Source organism: Erythrolamprus reginae, chromosome 2, assembly GCF_031021105.1.
Source record: "Erythrolamprus reginae isolate rEryReg1 chromosome 2, rEryReg1.hap1, whole genome shotgun sequence".
Classification (NCBI taxonomy): domain Eukaryota; kingdom Metazoa; phylum Chordata; class Lepidosauria; order Squamata; family Dipsadidae; genus Erythrolamprus; species Erythrolamprus reginae.
The window spans coordinates 311,057,076-311,075,462 of NC_091951.1; the positions used below are offsets into that span (position 1 = coordinate 311,057,076).

The 18,387-nt window shown below is 37.3% G+C and overlaps 1 protein-coding gene across 6 annotated transcripts in view; it reads right to left on the bottom strand.

The window, feature by feature from the left end:
• XRCC4 (X-ray repair cross complementing 4) overlaps positions 1-18,387 on the bottom strand; it is a 99,943-nt gene that overhangs the window by 33,001 nt on the left and 48,555 nt on the right. For 5 of the 6 annotated variants that reach the window (XM_070743073.1, XM_070743072.1, XM_070743071.1 and 2 more), the window contains one exon: positions 2,538-2,682. In XM_070743073.1, the coding sequence (XP_070599174.1) occupies positions 2,538-2,682 (145 nt within the window). Of the gene's footprint in view, positions 1-2,537; positions 2,683-18,387 lie in introns of those variants that run through there. The other variant, XM_070743075.1, reaches the window with a different exon arrangement.

The following is an 18,387-nucleotide window of genomic DNA, read 5'->3' on the forward strand; positions in this document are numbered from 1 at the left end:
TTTATCCTTTTATCCCCTGGAATTAATAGTGAGATGTAGTTAAATTTCAAAAGAAGAGGGAAAACAATTAGTTCTGAAGTTTTTTTAAGTAAAATCACACCAGAAAATAATGGTACAATTTCACATACCGGTACTACCACCTAAGTGGCAACTGAAATATTAATATTAAATTATCCATAATTAAAAATATAAACAAGAAGTCTGGATTAGACAGATTATTTCATGACAGAAAGAGATATGATGAGAAAATTTTTATTTTATTGCTGAATTACCCCTAGGGACCAACAACAAAATTAAAATGTTACCAATTCAAGCTAAAGTAACCAAATTTTTAAGAGTTGCCAAAAATATTAAGAACCGTTTGAAATCATTACATATCTAACATATATATACAGTATTCATAAAAATCAAGGAAAGCTCAAAGATATGGGCTTCTTTTAGATTTTATATCATCTAACAATTATCCTAGAATTTTTTTCACCTGCAATGTTTTCAGTTATACTGACCACCAGGAAGAACATTTTGTTCTATTGCGATTCATCAGACATAAGTAGCTAGATGTTATTTTATGGTGTTCAAATCGTTTAGGAGGAATTGGACTCACATACAGTACCTTCATACTTTACATAATTATATGTAGTACATTAACTTTAGGAGCTATCCATGTCCTAATGCTCAATAGTTACAAAACCAGTTATATTATGGTCAGTGATGGGCTATGAGCCGGAAAGCTAAATTGTGTTCACCGTCGCAGCTCGTAAGTTCTTGCGGGACCAGCGCAATTTTGCTGCTGCACCTGTGGAGGAAGCAAAATCGCGTATGGAGCCGCAGATGTGCCTGCATTTCAGCATGCACGGAAGCAAAAAAAAGTCACCAAAACAAGGGCACACCTGCAGTTTTGTGCATGATTTTGCTTCTTCCACAGGTGCAGCAGCAAAATCGCGCTGGTCCCACAAGAACGTACGAGCCGTGGTGGCGAACACAATTTAGCGTTCCGGCTCGTAGCCCACCGCTGATTATGGTATATATGCAGTCGCTTGCCTTAATCATTCTGAGCAGAGACACTGATGTTACAGAATATTTCCGAGATTGCCTTCTGCCGCACGAATCCCAGTGACCGATTAGGTCCAACAGAGTGGGCCTTCTCCAGGTCCCGTCAACTAAACAATGTCGGTTGGCGGGCCCCAGGGGAAAAGCCTTCTCTGTGGTGGCCCCGACTCTCTGGAACCAGCTCCCCCCAGAGATTAGAACTGTCCCTACCCTCCTCGCCTTTCGCAAAGTCCTTAAAACCCACCTTTGTCATCAGGCATGGGGGAACTGAGGTATCTCCCCCGGGCCTATACAATTTATGTATGGTATGCTTGTGTGTATGTCTGTTTAATAATGGGTTTTTAAAATATTTTATATTGTAAATTATTAGATTTGTTATAAACTGTTTTTATTGTGTTGTGAGCCGCCCTGAGTCTACGGAAAGGGGCGGCATACAAATCTAAAAAAAATAAATCAAAATAAATAAAATAAAACATTATGTCATCATGCCCCCATGTTTTATATTTTATATGGCTTTCACTCTCTCTCATGGTGTGAATAAGCTACAATCTCATATATGGGATATGACATAATGTAACATCCTGTTTCCTCCAAAATAAGACATCTCCTGATAATAAGCCAATCGGGCTTTTGAGTGCATGGCAATAAGGCCAAGCTCTTATTTCAGAGTTCAAAAAAATATAAGACAGAGTCTTATTTTTGAGAAACATGGTATATTAAAGGAGCATGGTGGCTCATGTGTTTAGGAGGCTGAGTTGAAGATAGGAAGCCCACGTTTGAGACCCAAGTGCTGCTGTATTTTGGGGTGCATTCCAATCAGTTGTCCAGGTCCTTGACAAGGACAAAAAAGGAACCTCCATGAATATCCCTCAGGCAATGGAGATGTCCTTGACTAATCCTTTCAACCTCGAAGTGCTTTAATGGTGCCTCCAACATAAAAGGATGTGGCACATATATATTTCTCTCCCTGGAATGCTTATGTGATGATAGATACTATATATACCATTCTGGTAGCCCAAGTGGGATTTTTGTAGGAATAATCAACAGGAAAATCATAATTAAAAATAATTTAGATTAATATATGTAACCTAACATTTGAAATCTAAGAAGACTGTCACAAAACTAAAGAAATATGCTTTAGTAAGTACTGCTTCAGTAGATGCAAAATTTGATCAAACGTCTGAAACAGTAAAAGTCATTTTAAGAATTAACCTTTCTGTCTAAGGATCACAGAACTTTATCATTTCCATAGCCAAAAGGCATAAAATAACTAATTTTAGGCAGAATATTAGGATGTAATTTTTTATCTGGAAAAGTTTATATATGTATTATTTTTATGATGTCATTTTGGTGAATAAAAATGGAAATAAATAACCTTATATGGTTTTATACTTCACTTGTAACCCAATAAAAAATGAAGTATTTATGTACATACCAAGAGTTTGATATTATAAATTTATCATTTGTATATATTTTAAAAAGCTTACTTTTCTTTTGACGTAGTTTGGGCATCTTGTAATTTCACCTTTGGTTTAGTATTTCCATCTTTTGAAGTTCGTTGTCTTCTTTTTCTACTTGGAACTATATCAGTAATATCTGGACTACCAAGTAATGAATCTCTTCTGGGTTTGACTGTCAGAACAGAAAAGATAACATAATAAGACAGGGAATTAAATGATCCAATTCTGGGAACATTATTAGAAGGCTGCTTATCTGTGGTAGTCTGAATGGCAATTAGAGTAGAAATAATTCAAGATGATTATTTTATGCAGTATGAATAGCAAATGTTACAATTTTTGATACCTTAATACATGCACATGTATATCTCTGGGCAATATTTCTCTGCTCCTCTTACATTTGCTTCTGCTCACCATGTTAAATTTGGTCTTTCTCCACTTTACAGAAAAATACCAAATGCAGTCTAAACTGGCTATGCAACCAACCCTCAAACAATAATACTATAAATAGATAAATAAATAAATAAATATTAATGGCAACTTGAAAGCTTTGCAATAGGGCATCTTTCAGAAACTTCACAATTAGTATGTAATCCAACTCCCAACAACTCTGGGCAGCTCACAATTTATTTTTATTTTTTTTAAATTATATTAGAGTTTTTAAGGTTTTTAGCTATATTAATTGGAGTTTTAGATGTATTATTATGTTGTTCTGATATGTTGTGAGACGTCCCAAGTCCTCGGAGAGCGGTGGCATACAAATCAAATCAAATCAATCAATCAATAAACAAATAAATAAGCAAAGTACAGTAAAATCAGGAAAAAGTAAAAGATGGCAAGTGCCATAGTGCAGATGGAATGGAATAAGGGGCTTTCAAGTTGCCATTAATATTTATTTATTTATCTATTTATAGTATTATTGTTTGAGGGTTGGTTGCATAGCCAGTTTAGACTGCATTTGGTATTTTTCTGTAAAGTGGAGAAAGACCAAATTTAACATGGTGAGCAGAAGCAAATGTAAAGAAGATGCCCTTCCAGAATCCGATAAATGACATTGTTTAATCCAAGACATCCAAGGTGTGCTGACCCTGCAAGACTGAAGTGGTTGGGTAGATACTATATAGGACAGTCAGTTCCTCAAGTAATCAGGTCCTATGCCACAAAGGACTTTATAGGTACCATCCCCTTGAATTAGACTCAGAAGCAAGATGGCAATTGGTGCACCTTGCAAAGGTATTAATGGGCATACCAAAGCACCCACATCACTGCTCAAACTGCTGCATTCTGGATCAGTTGAAACTTCTGTATAGTCTTCTAGGGCAGCCCTGTGTAGCATTTGTTGCAGCAAAATGTGCATTGATTTAGTTGCATGCTACTTCCAAGAATAAACTTTCATTTTATTAACTTAGAGTTCCAAACTTTAAAAAAATGTTTACATTCTCTCTAGAGGCAACTATTCCATTTTTAAAACATCTTTAAACCTTTTATTTTCTTAAAAAACATTTCCAAATATCCAAGTGAAGAGATCAAAGTCTGCAAAAGAAAGATATGGGAAATTCATTTTCCAGATTCCCCTTTCTGATTTGTAAGGAACCGGCTTGATGGCATACAATCTCATTTTTATGTTTCCCAAGATGCAAATGTTAGAGGAAATAATTTTTTTTCACCATTTATGAATTGATCCACAGGATTTAGGTTAATAGATAGAACACACATTAATTCAAGCTTTTAAACAGAGGATAATTCCATTAGTAGAATAAGTATATTGGTCTCAATAGGTCTCATTCCTAAACAAATAAAAGATATTAGCGATAATATTTTCACTTATTAAATTTAAGTTCTCACATTTTTTAGTCATATCAAGACTTAAAATTTCAGTTCATATGTAATATAAGTACTATAAATTATATATAGAAATTGTATCCTTACATATTTAAAAACAAGATACTTTACACAATATAACCTCAGATTAACAATAATGCCAAATCCTTCCTGTAATAATTTAAAGCAAATTTGTTTCCTACGCATTTTATTCTTCTATACTAAAAGGCAAAGAGGGAAACCCCTTGTGGTGATACCATTCTAGGAGTCAAGGCTATACAAAATATTTTGTTCAGGCATCCCCAAAGGATAATAAAGAATAATCAAACATATGCTTCTGCTCAAAGTGTTACAAATATTCAATTGATTGTATATAAAATGTAAATGTTATATTTCTTTCAGTTTGGTGTAGTGGTTAAGGCATCAGGATAGAAACTGTTCTAGTTTCTGGTAGAACTTTAGCTATTACAAATAACTCTTACTAAATGCAGTATTTCATAAACAAAGAAACTCCATCTTTATTTCTCTTCCCTTCCGTATTCAAAATACAGTTCATACTAGCACATTCCTCTTTCTCCCGTTATCTTTCTTAATTGCATTCCTCATACATTCCTCCCAGCCTTCTCCATTTAACAAGATTTATTTACGCACAGCATGATTCGAAAACAGCAGAAATGACTGTAAAATAACAGAATGCATTTGCGCTTGCTTGGAAGCTGAGCAGAAATACCTTTCATTTTAGCCCTACAACATTGAAACTCCACCCTTCTTCCCCACTGACCCCTGACGTACCAAATACATCACTCCAGTATTTAACCCATTCCTCCCCTTAATATCTTCCTCCAAACACCGGTTCCTTACATTTTTGGACTCTTCTGAATTTAGGATTGACCCAGCGAACGTCTGATTCTTCCTCGCTAGATTCTGGACTCATAGCCACATCCTGTGGCTGGCGTCCCACCTGTTCTACTACCTGTAACCCCAGGCCCACCACTAATTCATAAACACTATCTGTATCAGAGTCCTCAATTTCTTCAACATCCTCCAACTGACCAGGTGTATGTACAACGGAAACCAGCAGATGGTCTGACCTTAGGCAAAGAGCCAACTGGGAGCCTTTTGTCCAATCACTCTGCTGAGAAAATTTATTTATTTATTTATTATTTAGATTTGTATGCCGCCCCTCTCCGAAGACTCGGGGACTTATCCAGACAGTTGCTAGAAATCAAAATACACTTGAAGCCCTCTCTATAAATACCCTTATTTCAAGTCTCACAATGACCCAAAGAGTCTATTCTCTTTTGTACTAAGGATGAGATCCCATAATGTCCATTAAACTCTTTTCTGTTTCATGGGCAAGCAGGCATGGGCATATAATGACTATGTGGGAAGCATATAGGCTTCCCATATAGTCATTAGCAATTAATTATAAGCAATTAATGTTTTGTCATGGTGGAGAATACTGCTTTTATTTATATTATTTATCTATTTATTGTTAGAGTTGGTCATCTAGTCCAACCCCTGCTCAAGCAGGAGACCCTACACCACTCCAGAGAAATGGCAGTCAAATGGCCTCTTGAAAGTCTCAAGTGTTGGAGCATTCACAACCTCTGCAGGCAAGCCATTCCACTGATTGATCGCTCTCACCATCAGAAAGTTCCTCCTTATTTCCAGATTGAATCTCTCTTTGGTTAGCTTCCATTCGTTGTTCTTTGTCTGGCTTTCTGGTACTTTGGAAAACAGCTTGAGCCCCTCCTCTCTGTTTCAGCCCCTTAAATATTGGAAGACTGCTTATCATGTCTCCCCTGGTCCTTCTCTTTGCTAGACTATCCATGCCCAATTCCTGCAACCACTATTCATATGTTTTAGTTTCTAGTCCCCTTATCATCCTGGTTGCTCCTTTCTGCACTTTCTCTAGCGTTTCAATGTCTTTTTTGTAGTGTGATGACCAAAACTGAATGCAGTACTCTGTGTGGTCTAACTAGGGCTTATAGAGTGGTATTATTACCTCCCTAGTCCTAGAATGTCTCTGTCTGTTAATGTAACTTAGGATAGGTATTAGTTCTTTTGGCCGCCGCTGCACATTGCTTTCCCCCCCCCCCACATTCCAGGCTTCAGTAAGACCTGTGTGCATGGGCAGGGCAGCGCGGGGTAGTGTGCATGCATGGGGGAAGGGAGGGAAGGGGTGTGGGCACGTGCACACATGCTAGTACACCCACACACACCCTTTTGGCATGACAACTAAAAAGATTTGGGCTAGATCGATGTTCACAAAATGTTTATTAAATTTTTCAAAGTCATCATCACACTTCCCTACACACTACTTTATTTTTCGGATTCTGGGCACTATTTAAGGCGCTGGTTGTTCCCTTTAAAGCCTTGAATGATCTTAGCATCTTCAAGTTTTCCTCTAATATCTACCTACACAATCAAATCTAAGAGGAGTCTTTCGGGATTCCTATGTTAAGAGTCCTGCTGGGACCAGAAGATGAAGGGGAAGGGTTTCTCCATTGTGGCTTCTCTTCTTTGTAACAATATATAGTGATACCTTGTCTTACGAACTTAATTCGTTCCGTGACAAGGTTCGTAAGATGAAAAGTTCGTAAGACGAAGCAATTTTCCCCATAGGAATCAATGTAAAATCAAATAATGCGTGCAACCCCATCCCAAAAGTCACCCCTTTCACCTTGCGCTGCCTCTGGACTGGGAATCCCTTCAATTTTGCCGGCGCTGCTTTGAATCCCAGCGAGAGGAACCCTCAGGGGAATCCCAGTGCTTCAGCTAACAATGGAAGTCCGGAGGCGGGGTTTCCCAGTGAGGGGAGCCTCAGGAGAATCCCAGCGCTTTGGCTGGCAACGGAAGTCCAGAGGCGGGGCATCCCAGCTGCAGTGGCTTGGGTTCGTAAGGTGAAAATAATTCAGAAGAAGAGTCTATACGAAAAAATATTAAGCACCGGGTTTGTATCACGAAAAGTTCATATGAAGAGGGGTTTGTAAGATGAGGTATCACTGTACTCTTGAGATTAAATTTGGATCAATCCTATTAAGGTTGAGGGAAAAAATGTTAGGATCTTGATAGAATAATGTGACTTGACTCCTTCTTCTTGGAGTCGATTAGAATTTCTGTTTGTTGAAACTCGTTTGAGATAGCAAAATTGTTATTTTGAATTTGTTTTAAGTTTTAACTTAAAAATGTAAGCCTATTAATCAATTCATGGTTGGAACATGTTATTAAAACTGACTAAATAAATTAAAATTAAATTAAACCAAAGTGGAATAACCGAAAAATCAGACATGTAATTGTAAATATGTTTTCATGTATAACGATTATGCTGCATACTTTTTTTTGTTTCTTGTAGTTCTTGTCTTTTAAAAAACTAATTTAAAAAAAACCCTGACTAAATAAATCCTGGAAACTCCTATTTAATCAGAGAGGTATCTTAATTTTCTCTTTCTCTTTCCTCATGCATCATATACATTGTTGTTTTTGTAGCATCAGAATAAATAATAATTTACTTTAATATTTCACAATAATTTCCAAAAGAATAAAAGCTATAGAAAGGGAAGGGAAAATTATAATTTCTATTTGTTATAATCTAAAAGTGCCTCTCTCTCAAAACCATGTTAATTTATAGGTCTGAACTGGCAGTTTGCCATCTGGCATGAGGACTGACAGACAGGATGGAACAGTGGGGGTTTATTACCTACTTACACAATACAACAAGTCATCATTATTAGTATTCCCATTCCACAGATAAGAAACATGGGAGGGGGTGTCTAAGAGAAATAGGTTACCAAGGACCAGTTCACAAGCTTAAAAACAGATTATATAAATATAATAAACCATCCTGAAGCTAAAATTCTGGTTTGGGTTTATTCCTAAATCCAGGTCTGTACATGTAACAAAGTAGAATAACTATTATTCTTGTACATATTTTGCAGATCTGCAGGCTTAACACACGATTGATTTAATGGTATCTGGGAATGACATTGGGAGATAGAAGGAAGAGTCACAAATTAAACAATGGTCAGACAAGCAGCGGTTGAATCAATAGAAAAAATGGGAGCATGGCAAAAATCTCAGAAAGGACTCTCTGATTTCTTAAGACTGTAAAGGAGGGGGCAAGATATACTTTCAGATTTGCAGAATTCTGTTAATGTAAATTTATAATTACTTTTGGGTAAACCCCTTGTCTGGACTAACTCGCAAAGTTGACACTTCATTACTAGAAGTTTATATATAAAGATGCACTAAAATTCACCTTGAAACGGGCAGTAGTACAGAGCAACATAAAGCAAAGGTCTTTCATTTGATTTCTTTCTCGCCCTCTGCATCTTAAAACATATGAAGAACGGTTACAAGAACTGGGCATGGATAGTCTAATGAAGAGAAGGACCAGGGAAGACATGATAGCAGTGTTCCAATTTTGAAGGGCTGCCACAGAGAAGGTTTTTTCCCCCAAAGTACCTGAAGTCCAGACAGGGAATAAGTGATAGAAACTGATCAAGGAGAAATTTAACCTAGAAATATGGAGGAACTTTCTGACAGTGAGAACAACCAACCAATGGAACAACTTACTTTTGGAAGTTGTGGGAGCTTCATCTCTTGAGACTTTCAAGTAGAGATTGGACTGCCATTTGCCAGAAATAGTGTGGGTTCTTCTGCTTGAGAGTGAGGGTGGACTAGATGCCATTTAAGGGTGATGGCGAACCTTTTTTTGCTCAGGTGCCAAAAGGGCATTTGCGCAATAGCATGTGCCTGCCCACACCCATAATGCCATGTCCTTTCCCTGCGTGCATGCACAACCACCACTCTACCCCATGCATGTGTACAACCACCCCCCCGCTGCTCCTGCGCGCAGCCTCAATGAAGCCTCTGGACTTCCAGTAGGCCTGCTGGGCTATTTTTTTGCCATCCCCAGATCCTCCATAGTCTCATTCTTTTCTTACCACTGCTTCAAAAAGTAAAGTTATCTCCACTCTTTCCTTCGCTCCGTTCATGCTGTCCTTTCTATAGGAATCTTTTTCGATGCCTCCTTCTCTTCGATCATCTTTTCCCCACAGTCCAATATTTCTTTCTTCCTCTTTCTTCTTTCTAGCACCAACACACCTCACTTTTGTCCATGGTTCCACATTTCATTTAGATCCCCGTCATGCATGTCTCTATTTTCTCTCACCGATTTATGATTTCTGCTATTGCCTGTTTGTCGCTTTCACATTTACATTGGAGATCCCATTTACTGCTGCACAATCCTTTAGAATTCCACAATCACCGAGAGTATTTTCCTTTCTGTCCCTTGCTGCTTCTCTTTTTCTGAAGGTTCCAGCTATTTTTCACTCTTTTCTTCCAAGTCTAACATTTCGGGAGCTCACGCCTCCAAACCGGCCATACAGGCTGAGTTTTCTCATGTAATTTTAGAGAGTTCCTCTGGTCTCATGGGAGCCGCACTCCTCCACATGCAACCCCTCTTTTCTCTCATTCCCTCCAGGATCCGATCTGCCCCTTAAGGGCTCCAAAACATGAAAAAATCAGCTGGGATGAGCGAAGTCCCGCTCATTCCAGCCACCACAGCATCACATCACCGCCGGAAGCCTCTTCCAACTCTGTTAATCTGTTTAAATCTTCTTTCCTACGTTCAGTAAAGTTAAAGACTTAGCATGAATCACTTAAAAGAACCAGGATACAGAGAAATCAGGAGTATGGAGAAAGGAAAACACCAACCTTTTTTGAGTAAATCATGACAATATCTATAAACTCAACACCTGTTGAGCATAACAGCTTTTCTGATAAAGGAGCAGGAAACAGTTTAAAAGAAAAGAAGATTTTGGAAAAGAAGGTTGAAAGAGATGGTGGATGCTAGAAAATAAAAACAGAAGTGTGCAGAGAAAAGATCTGCTGGATTACTTTTATCAGGCTTGTATAAACAAACTCCCTTGTCTCTTTATGTTGCCTGGCTGGTAGAACTCAGTTCACTGACCAGGTAGAAAAGAGAGCTAGTTTCTCCAGTTAGAAAATCTTAAAAGAAAATAAAGGGTCAGACATTCATTCGTTCGTTTGTTCGTTTAGTTATACAAGTATAATATTGTAGTGTGTATTAACATAACATAAGTATAAAGTAGATCTATAAAGGATAAAAGGCAGTAGGACAGGGACAGTAGGCACGAAGGTGCACTTATGCACGCCCCTTGTATTCAAGTAAGGAGTTTCTTGTTTGTCCACAGGTAGAACTGGAAGTCTTCCTGAAATTGCTGGAGTAAATGCAAGAGAACAAGCCTCAAATTATCCCAAAGGTGTTTTTCAAGAGGCAGCTGGACTTTCTAGTTTCTCTTTGAAGACGTTTCGCTTCTCATTTAAGAAGCTTCTTCAGCTCTGGCTGGATGGCGGGGAATAGAAGGGATAAAAGCTCCTTGCAGACAACTGGTCAACTGCAGACAACTGGTCAATTACAGACACCTGATTCTTTTTTAAAAAATTATTATTATTATTATTATTATTATTATTATTATTATTATTATTATTAATTAGATTTGTATGCCGCCTCTCTCTGCAGACTCGGGGCGGCTCACAACAGTGATAAAAATAATACATGGTAACAAATCTAATAATTAAAATCTAAAATAACAATTTAACATTAAAAAGTCTAAAAAGAAAAAAACCCAATATATAAAATACATACACACAGTCATATCATGCACAAAATTACATAGGCAAGGGGGGGATGTCTCAGTTCCCCCAAGCCTGATGACAGAGGTGGGTTTTAAGGAGTTTACGAAAGGCAAGGAGGGTGGGAGCAGTCCTAATCTCTGGGGGCAGTTGGTTCCAGAGGGTCAGAGCCGCCAGAGAAGGCTCTTCCCCTGGGTCCCACCAGACGGCATTGTTGTCGACGGGACCCGGAGAAGACCAACTCTGTGGGACCTTAACGGGTTGTTAAGGTCATCAGAAGGTCCAGCGTTTGCTTTCCATAACAAATAATTCACTAGTCAGGCCCGCAACTGTCTGTCTACAAGGATCTCTGCCACAAGGGCACCCTATCAGAAGACAATATCTTTGGTTTTAAACTCCCCCCCAACTAAAATACAAAACATGAAATACTTTTAAACTTTGAGCATATAGTGTAAATAATGCCAATTTCTTTATGTTTACAAGTTAAATATTCATTTCATGCACTTTAGCCATAATATTAATAGCAGTGACATGAACTGTCAGCTTGTTAAAATGAAGCATTTAAGATATAAAATGAACCTCCAGCTCCAATTATAGGTTTACCAAGTGGGGGAAAATTGTAATGATGAGAGTTTATTAAAAATGTTTTGACTATGAAAGGAATTAAGGTTTCCTTCAAAACATAACAATGAAAGCTCTGTACTATGTTTGAAATTGTAGGGACATGGATCATAAGTAAAAAGTCTCATTATTAAACTAGTGAAAGCTAAGGAATTATAATTTTATTATCTGAAGCTTGTACTCATTTGTTTTTTCCTTCCCCAAATGATTCACTTTTGAATGTCTAGCAGGAACCAACTAAATCAACTGGATAAATATTTTTTACTTTGTGTACCTGCAAGTGGGAAAGCACTAACAAACCAAAACTTGTTGAAATATAGCATGTTCATTATATAACAATTATTTTTGCCATATTTTCCTGGAACTTTGGGTTTATTATCCAGAGTTTAATTTATCCTACATCATCTCTGCTTTCTTAATTTATGTGTAAATACAGTGGTACCTCATCATACGAACTTAATTGGTTCCAGGAGGAGGTTCGTAAGGTGAAAAGTTCGTAAGATGAAACAATGTTTCCCATAGGAATCAATGTAAAAGCAAATAATGCGTGCAAATCCTTCAGGAAAATCCCAAACTTTAGAAGGGAGGCGAACAGAGGGCAGGGAAGAGCAGCTAAAGGGGGCGGGTGGAAGAAGCAAGGCTAGGCTAAAGGGTGAGTAGGAAGGAAGAAAGGCAAGGGGGGCGCCCCTCCCTTTTCTTTCTTAAAAAGATACCCTTTCAATTCCTTTGCAAGCACCTTGTTCTCAGCAAAATTTTCCTACTCCAAGCAGCCCCTCCCTCCTCCCTTTTCTTTCGTAAAAAGATACCCTTTCAATTCCTTTGCAAGCACCTTGTTCTCGGCGAAATTTTCCTACTCCAAGCAGCCCCTCCCTTTTCTTTCTTCAAAAAAGGGGGGGAAAAGAAACCCCTTCATCCCAGCAGCAGCTGCTTGGGTTCGTAAGGTGAAAATAGTTCGGAAGAAGAGGCAAAAAAATCTTAAACACAGGGTTCGTATCTTGTAAAGTTCGTTAGAAGAGGCGTTCATAAGATGAGGTACCACTGTACATATTTTTGTCTGTCTGTCTGTCTGTATGCATGCATGCATGCATGTATGCATGTAACATGTTTTTGCTAATAATGAAAAGGAAGGGAGACTAGTATAGATCTATTTGAAAGCTATTTTGCTCTCATTAGTTACCCATACCCTTACCAGGATTTGAACTTGTGGAGTCTGCCTGTAAGGCAGTAGCTTTAACCTCTAGGCCACAGGTTCTCCTCCGTGTTTGGCATTTTGCTGATAGATTGTAATAACTAGAATACCTTATTTTTGATTTTCAGGTTTTAAAACTAATAATTAGAAATCTAAAAATATTTTCTCACATAAAAAAAAAGTGACTAGTGAACAGTAACATTGTTTTAAATAATTTGGGGAATGAATACAATGCATTTTATTTACTGTTTGAATGTCATCCTAATCCAGAATATTTCTTAAATATTCTAAACTATTCTTAAAATTATTTTCTTGACTTTTAACTGTCTCAAACTATAGTGAAAAAAGATGGGTAACAGTAGAATAACAAAAATATACATTATTTTAAATCTATATTATTATTATTATTATTATTATTATTATTATTTAGATTTGTATGTTGCCCCTCTCTGTAGACTCGGGGTGGCTCACAACAACAATAAAACAATGTATAACAAATCTAATAATTTAAAAGTCACTAAAAACCCCTTATTAAAAATCAAAAACATACACACAAACATACTATGCATAAACTGTATAGGCCCGGGGAAGATATCTCAATTTCCCCATGCCTGACAGCAGAGGTGGGTTTTAAGGAGTTTACGAAAGGCAAAGAGGGTGGGGGCAATCTTAATCTCCGGGGGGAGCTGATTCCAGAGGGTCGGGGCCGCCACAGAGAAGGCTCTTCCCCTGGATCCCGCCAAATGACATTGTTTAGTCGACGGGATCCGGAGAAGGCCAACTCTGTGGGACCTAACCGGTCGCTGGGATTAGTGTGGCAGAAGATGGTCCCGGAGATATTCTGGTCCGATCCTCCTAAACTCATAGCATCTCTCAACCATTGGGCATATTGATCTGGATCTGTGCATAAGTGCTGGGGGAAATCATGATGACTTATTTTCAGAGGTCAAAATGAAATTAAGATATATTATTAGTTCTGCTGCCCCTTGTTTTTTATTTAATAAATTTATATCCCACTTTCCCTTTAAAGCAATGGTTTTCAAATATTTTGGCCTTTGACCCATTTTTGTTCTTTAAAATTATTGAGGATTCCGAAGAACTTTATTTGTTTGTTATATCTACAAGTATGCACTATATTAGAAATTAAAACTAAGAAATTTGAATTTGCAGACTCTGAACATATTTTGGATCTTACATCAATAGAAAATCAATTTAGCTAACACTGGGGCATATAACAGTATATGATGCTTTTACCATTAAGAATATAAAGCCACTTATACAATATCTAATTTGAATTTACATTAAACAACTCTTCTCTGTTTTCAGTTGTATCACAAAAAGGGTATCTGATTTTCTTTATATGGTAGTCATAAATATGATCTCATTCATAGCCCCAAATATTGCAGCCCCAAATTCTATTATGTCTACACATAATAGACCAGTTTTCCTAATTTCCTACATGATAAACAGCTTGTACAAATTCAACTACTAGAATGTTTTGTTGAACAACCTTCCCCTGAGCCAAGTGAGAAATGTTCTACGTACAGTCACACTGAATTTGTTCAACCAAGAATTTCAATACACTCTTTTATCTTTTGCCTATGCACTCCAAGGAAAGTAACTTGTTTATATAATGCAGGTAATTCTATGCTTTGCCAGTTAAGTTAAATGGTCAATCTTTTTCAGGCCTGAGGGAAAGCTCAGCAGAACAGATTGAGTTGACAAGTCAAAGGTCAATCTTTAGAGGCCCATGTTCTGATTCAAGTATGGATTCTCATTTAAGAGAAAGTCTTTTGCTTTGTTATTAGCGTCTGTAGTTGCCTATTTAGTCTCAGATAAAGTTTTTTAATCCACCTCTGCTGACAAAGAAAATTTAAGGACACCAATTTTAACTATTACTTTGTTTCCTTACTACAAAAGAATACCTGTTATTTTCTGCAATCAATTTTTATTCAAAACAGAAGAATATTGATTTTGCTAGCCAGGGATTCTAAAAGATAGTTAAAAAGCACCAAACTAATAGAAAGCACGTTTCGATTCTTTTAAGACAATTTGCATTTATTGTTTCATCCTGAATTGATTTTGAAAAATGTTTCAAGTTCACATGAAAGCTAAAGAGGAAGAATAGCAAATCCAGAAGAATCAATGTCTCTATCCAGCATTTGCTACATATGTGTATTTAAGGCAGCCTCATTTTTGCAGTAATTCAGAATAAATGCAATGGGGACACAATGAAAATATAAAGTATGATAGTACTAAAAAATACAGGAGTTTCTGGAAAGTTTTCCAAACTGAAAAATGTGGACTTCTGTTGAAAATATTAGATCCCTGGTGGAATAATTAAATGATGTATAATATTTAAAAAATAATAATACAGTGATACCTTGTCTTACAAACTTAATTGGTTCTGGTACAAGGTTCTTAAGGTGAAAAGTTTGTAAGACGAAACAATGTTTCTCATAGGAATCAATGGAAAAATGATTAATGTGTGCAACCCCAAAATTCATCCCTTTTGCCAGCCGAAGCGCCCGTTTTTGCGCTGCTAGGATTACCCTGAGGCTCCCCTCCATGGAAAACCCCACCTCTAGACTTCTGTGTTTTTGTGATGCTGCAGGGGAATCCCTGCATCGCAAAAATGAGCGCTTTGCTGGCAACGGAAGTCTGGAGGTGGGGTTTCCCAGCGAAGGGAGCCTCAGTGAAATCGCAGCATCGCAAAAACACTGAAGTCCTCGAAACCCCACCTCCAGACCTCTGTGTTTTTGCGATGCTGCGATTTCACTGAGGCTCTCCCCGCTGGGAAACCCCACCTCCAGACTTCCGTTGCCAACGAAGTGCCCATTTTTGCACTGCTGGGATTCCCCTGCAGCATCACAAAAACACAGAAGTCCTGAGGTGGGGTTTCCCATGGAGGGGAGCCTCATGGAAATCTCAGCAGCAAAAAAAGGGGGGGTTCGCTGGCAACGGAAGTCCGGAGGCGGGGCATCCCAGTGGTGGCAGTGGGTTTGTAAGGTGAAAATAGTTTGAAAGGAGAGGCAAAAAAATCTTAAACCCCGGGTTTGTATCTCGAAAAGTTTGTATGATGAGGCATTTGTAAGACGAGGTATCACTGTAGTTAATAATATGGCTTCAAGTTTACTTCAAATACCTGAATTGTAACATGCAGCCACAAGACTCTCTAAAGGTTTTTCCCCCCCTGGGATTGTATGGCAGCATTAAGGACAGCCACATGACATGATCAAGCAAAAGACATGGCTCTTTTAAAAAGTTGTAGATGTTGCTTTAGTCACATTTTCATATACTTCAAGTAACGTTCCATATACTTCAAGTAACTTTTCCAGATTAATTCTGAGACCCTGTATAGCTCTAAGAATGTTGTTGGGGTTTTTTTTAGTTCAGCTGCTGCTGATCTGATTTCCTTCAAGATATTTTGGAACTACAATCTATTTAATGCATTGTTGTTGATGGTCATGTCAGATTAAAACTATCATCCCCAAAAACTTCATGGGGCCTAGATCAAGATAACTTGTTTAGTAATATTACAGTGCTGTTCTCTGTGCTTAATTGATATATCTGTCTGTTGTATAATAATAAATGTGTATCAAAAGAATCTATTGGAACCTAATTTGCTTTTATGAAGAATGGAAGTCAATGAATATCTAGTTTAATATTCAGATGAAATCTCAGTAGATAATATTTAGAACTTTCTAAGCTATCCTGATGTATTAAGTAAACGCTATTCACCTATCCAGAAAAGTATATATCTGATAATTTTGCGCTGATACCTGTAATCTTTAACTGGGCAAAATGATGCACCAAAGGGAAAAACCTTATGAACCAAAGTACCTCAAATGGGCTAACCTATTGAATGCACTCAAAATCTAGTATCCATGACTCCCATGGAATTGAAAGTTGGCCAACTTTATAAAAGATTTTATGAGACATTAAATTATGAAACATCATAAAGCACTTTATGACATAATTCAAAATGTTATAAGACATTTCCTGTGCTGATATTAGACTCTGCTATACAGTTCAACATGGCTCATTTTTCAACTCAGATACCTCTCTGAATGTATTTCAAACTGTAACTTGTCTAGTATTAGAATAAATCTGTTGTCACATTGATGAAACTTTGTGTATCCCCTTTGCATTTATTCACCTCCATCATAGTTACCCTCCTTTTTATAATCCTTCTATATCACATTCTGCCTGCCATAACCTGAACTTAACTTTAAAAAATCCTTAAACTAAAGACTGATAATGATAAAAAGCAGTATTTTTATTTTGGATTTCTTTTTGCTTTATTTCCTTTCTTTACATATATAAATATGCCCACTTAAAGTGCCTTTGAAGTCTGTTCAAGATGTAGAGGTAGAGTGGATGGTCCCATCATTCAATTGTCCTATTCTTTCAGCCTTGTAGTAGAGCCATAAAGTCATAAGGTTAAAACACTTGTAGTACTCACCTATGTCGCCAGGCATGGGGAAATTGATATATAACCCTCGGCTGTTCCGTTTTATGCATGATTTGTTTGGGTTGTATGATTGTTTTTTTAATAAGGTTTTAAAATTGTTTTTAATATTGGATTTGTATTTTGTATTGCTTGTTGTGAGCCGCTCCGAGTCCTTGGAGAGGGGCGGCATACAAATCTAATAAATTATTATTATTAGTAGTAGTAGTAGTACTGCCAGCTTAACAGCCTAGAACTAGGGTGATATTATCATTTATATTAATGGCTACTGATTATTTTTACCATTCCACACAAGCTTTTTTAATGACGGCATCAACCTGCTAAATTGTGCTGTCTGGATAGACAAGGATTGAACCATTTGAAGCTATAACAAAGTTGCTAAAGGACAGAAAGGGAACCCTTGCACTAAAAAATAGAGCTCTACTGTCCTTATACAAATCTGACCCACTATTGCAGTAGCACCACTGTGTCAGCTCTGGCACTACATAGACCATTAGGGATGGGACACACCCTACCAGGATGAAATGCCCAATTAGCACCTCTCTGATCCTATCCAGTACTGATGTAATGAGTGATGAACTGTCATGGATTTTATGAACCTTGAAATTGTCACTGATTTAAGGAGGGAAAGACTGTTTTAATACTGGGGCTGTCAATGATGACTTAGTCTGACTCATGAACTCTGAAGGCAATGTCATGGAAACAGAGCAGAAAAAATAATGTTTTGAATACATGTTGTACTGCATTAGGTACAAATGGGGACACGATCTAGCGTTCTGAAATAAATGAAACTACTTTTTGAGATAAAATAATTGATTCTTAATTGCAATACCTCCCTGACTAATTCCACCATGATACTTTTACTTTATGACTATCAGAAAATAGGTAGATAAAATTAACCAACAAATAATGAAGCATTTCGTTGGAGTGGAAGATCTGCATTCTTAAGAGCTACTTCTACAAATTTAGATTTGCAAAATGGGGAAAGAAAGAAAAAGAACAAGCCTTTTAATTGCTGAAAATACAACCAAATCAATCTGTGTATAAGCACCAGACATGACTTAAAATAATGAATAGAGTGCTTTTATTACTAATGTATACCAAACAGAAAGACT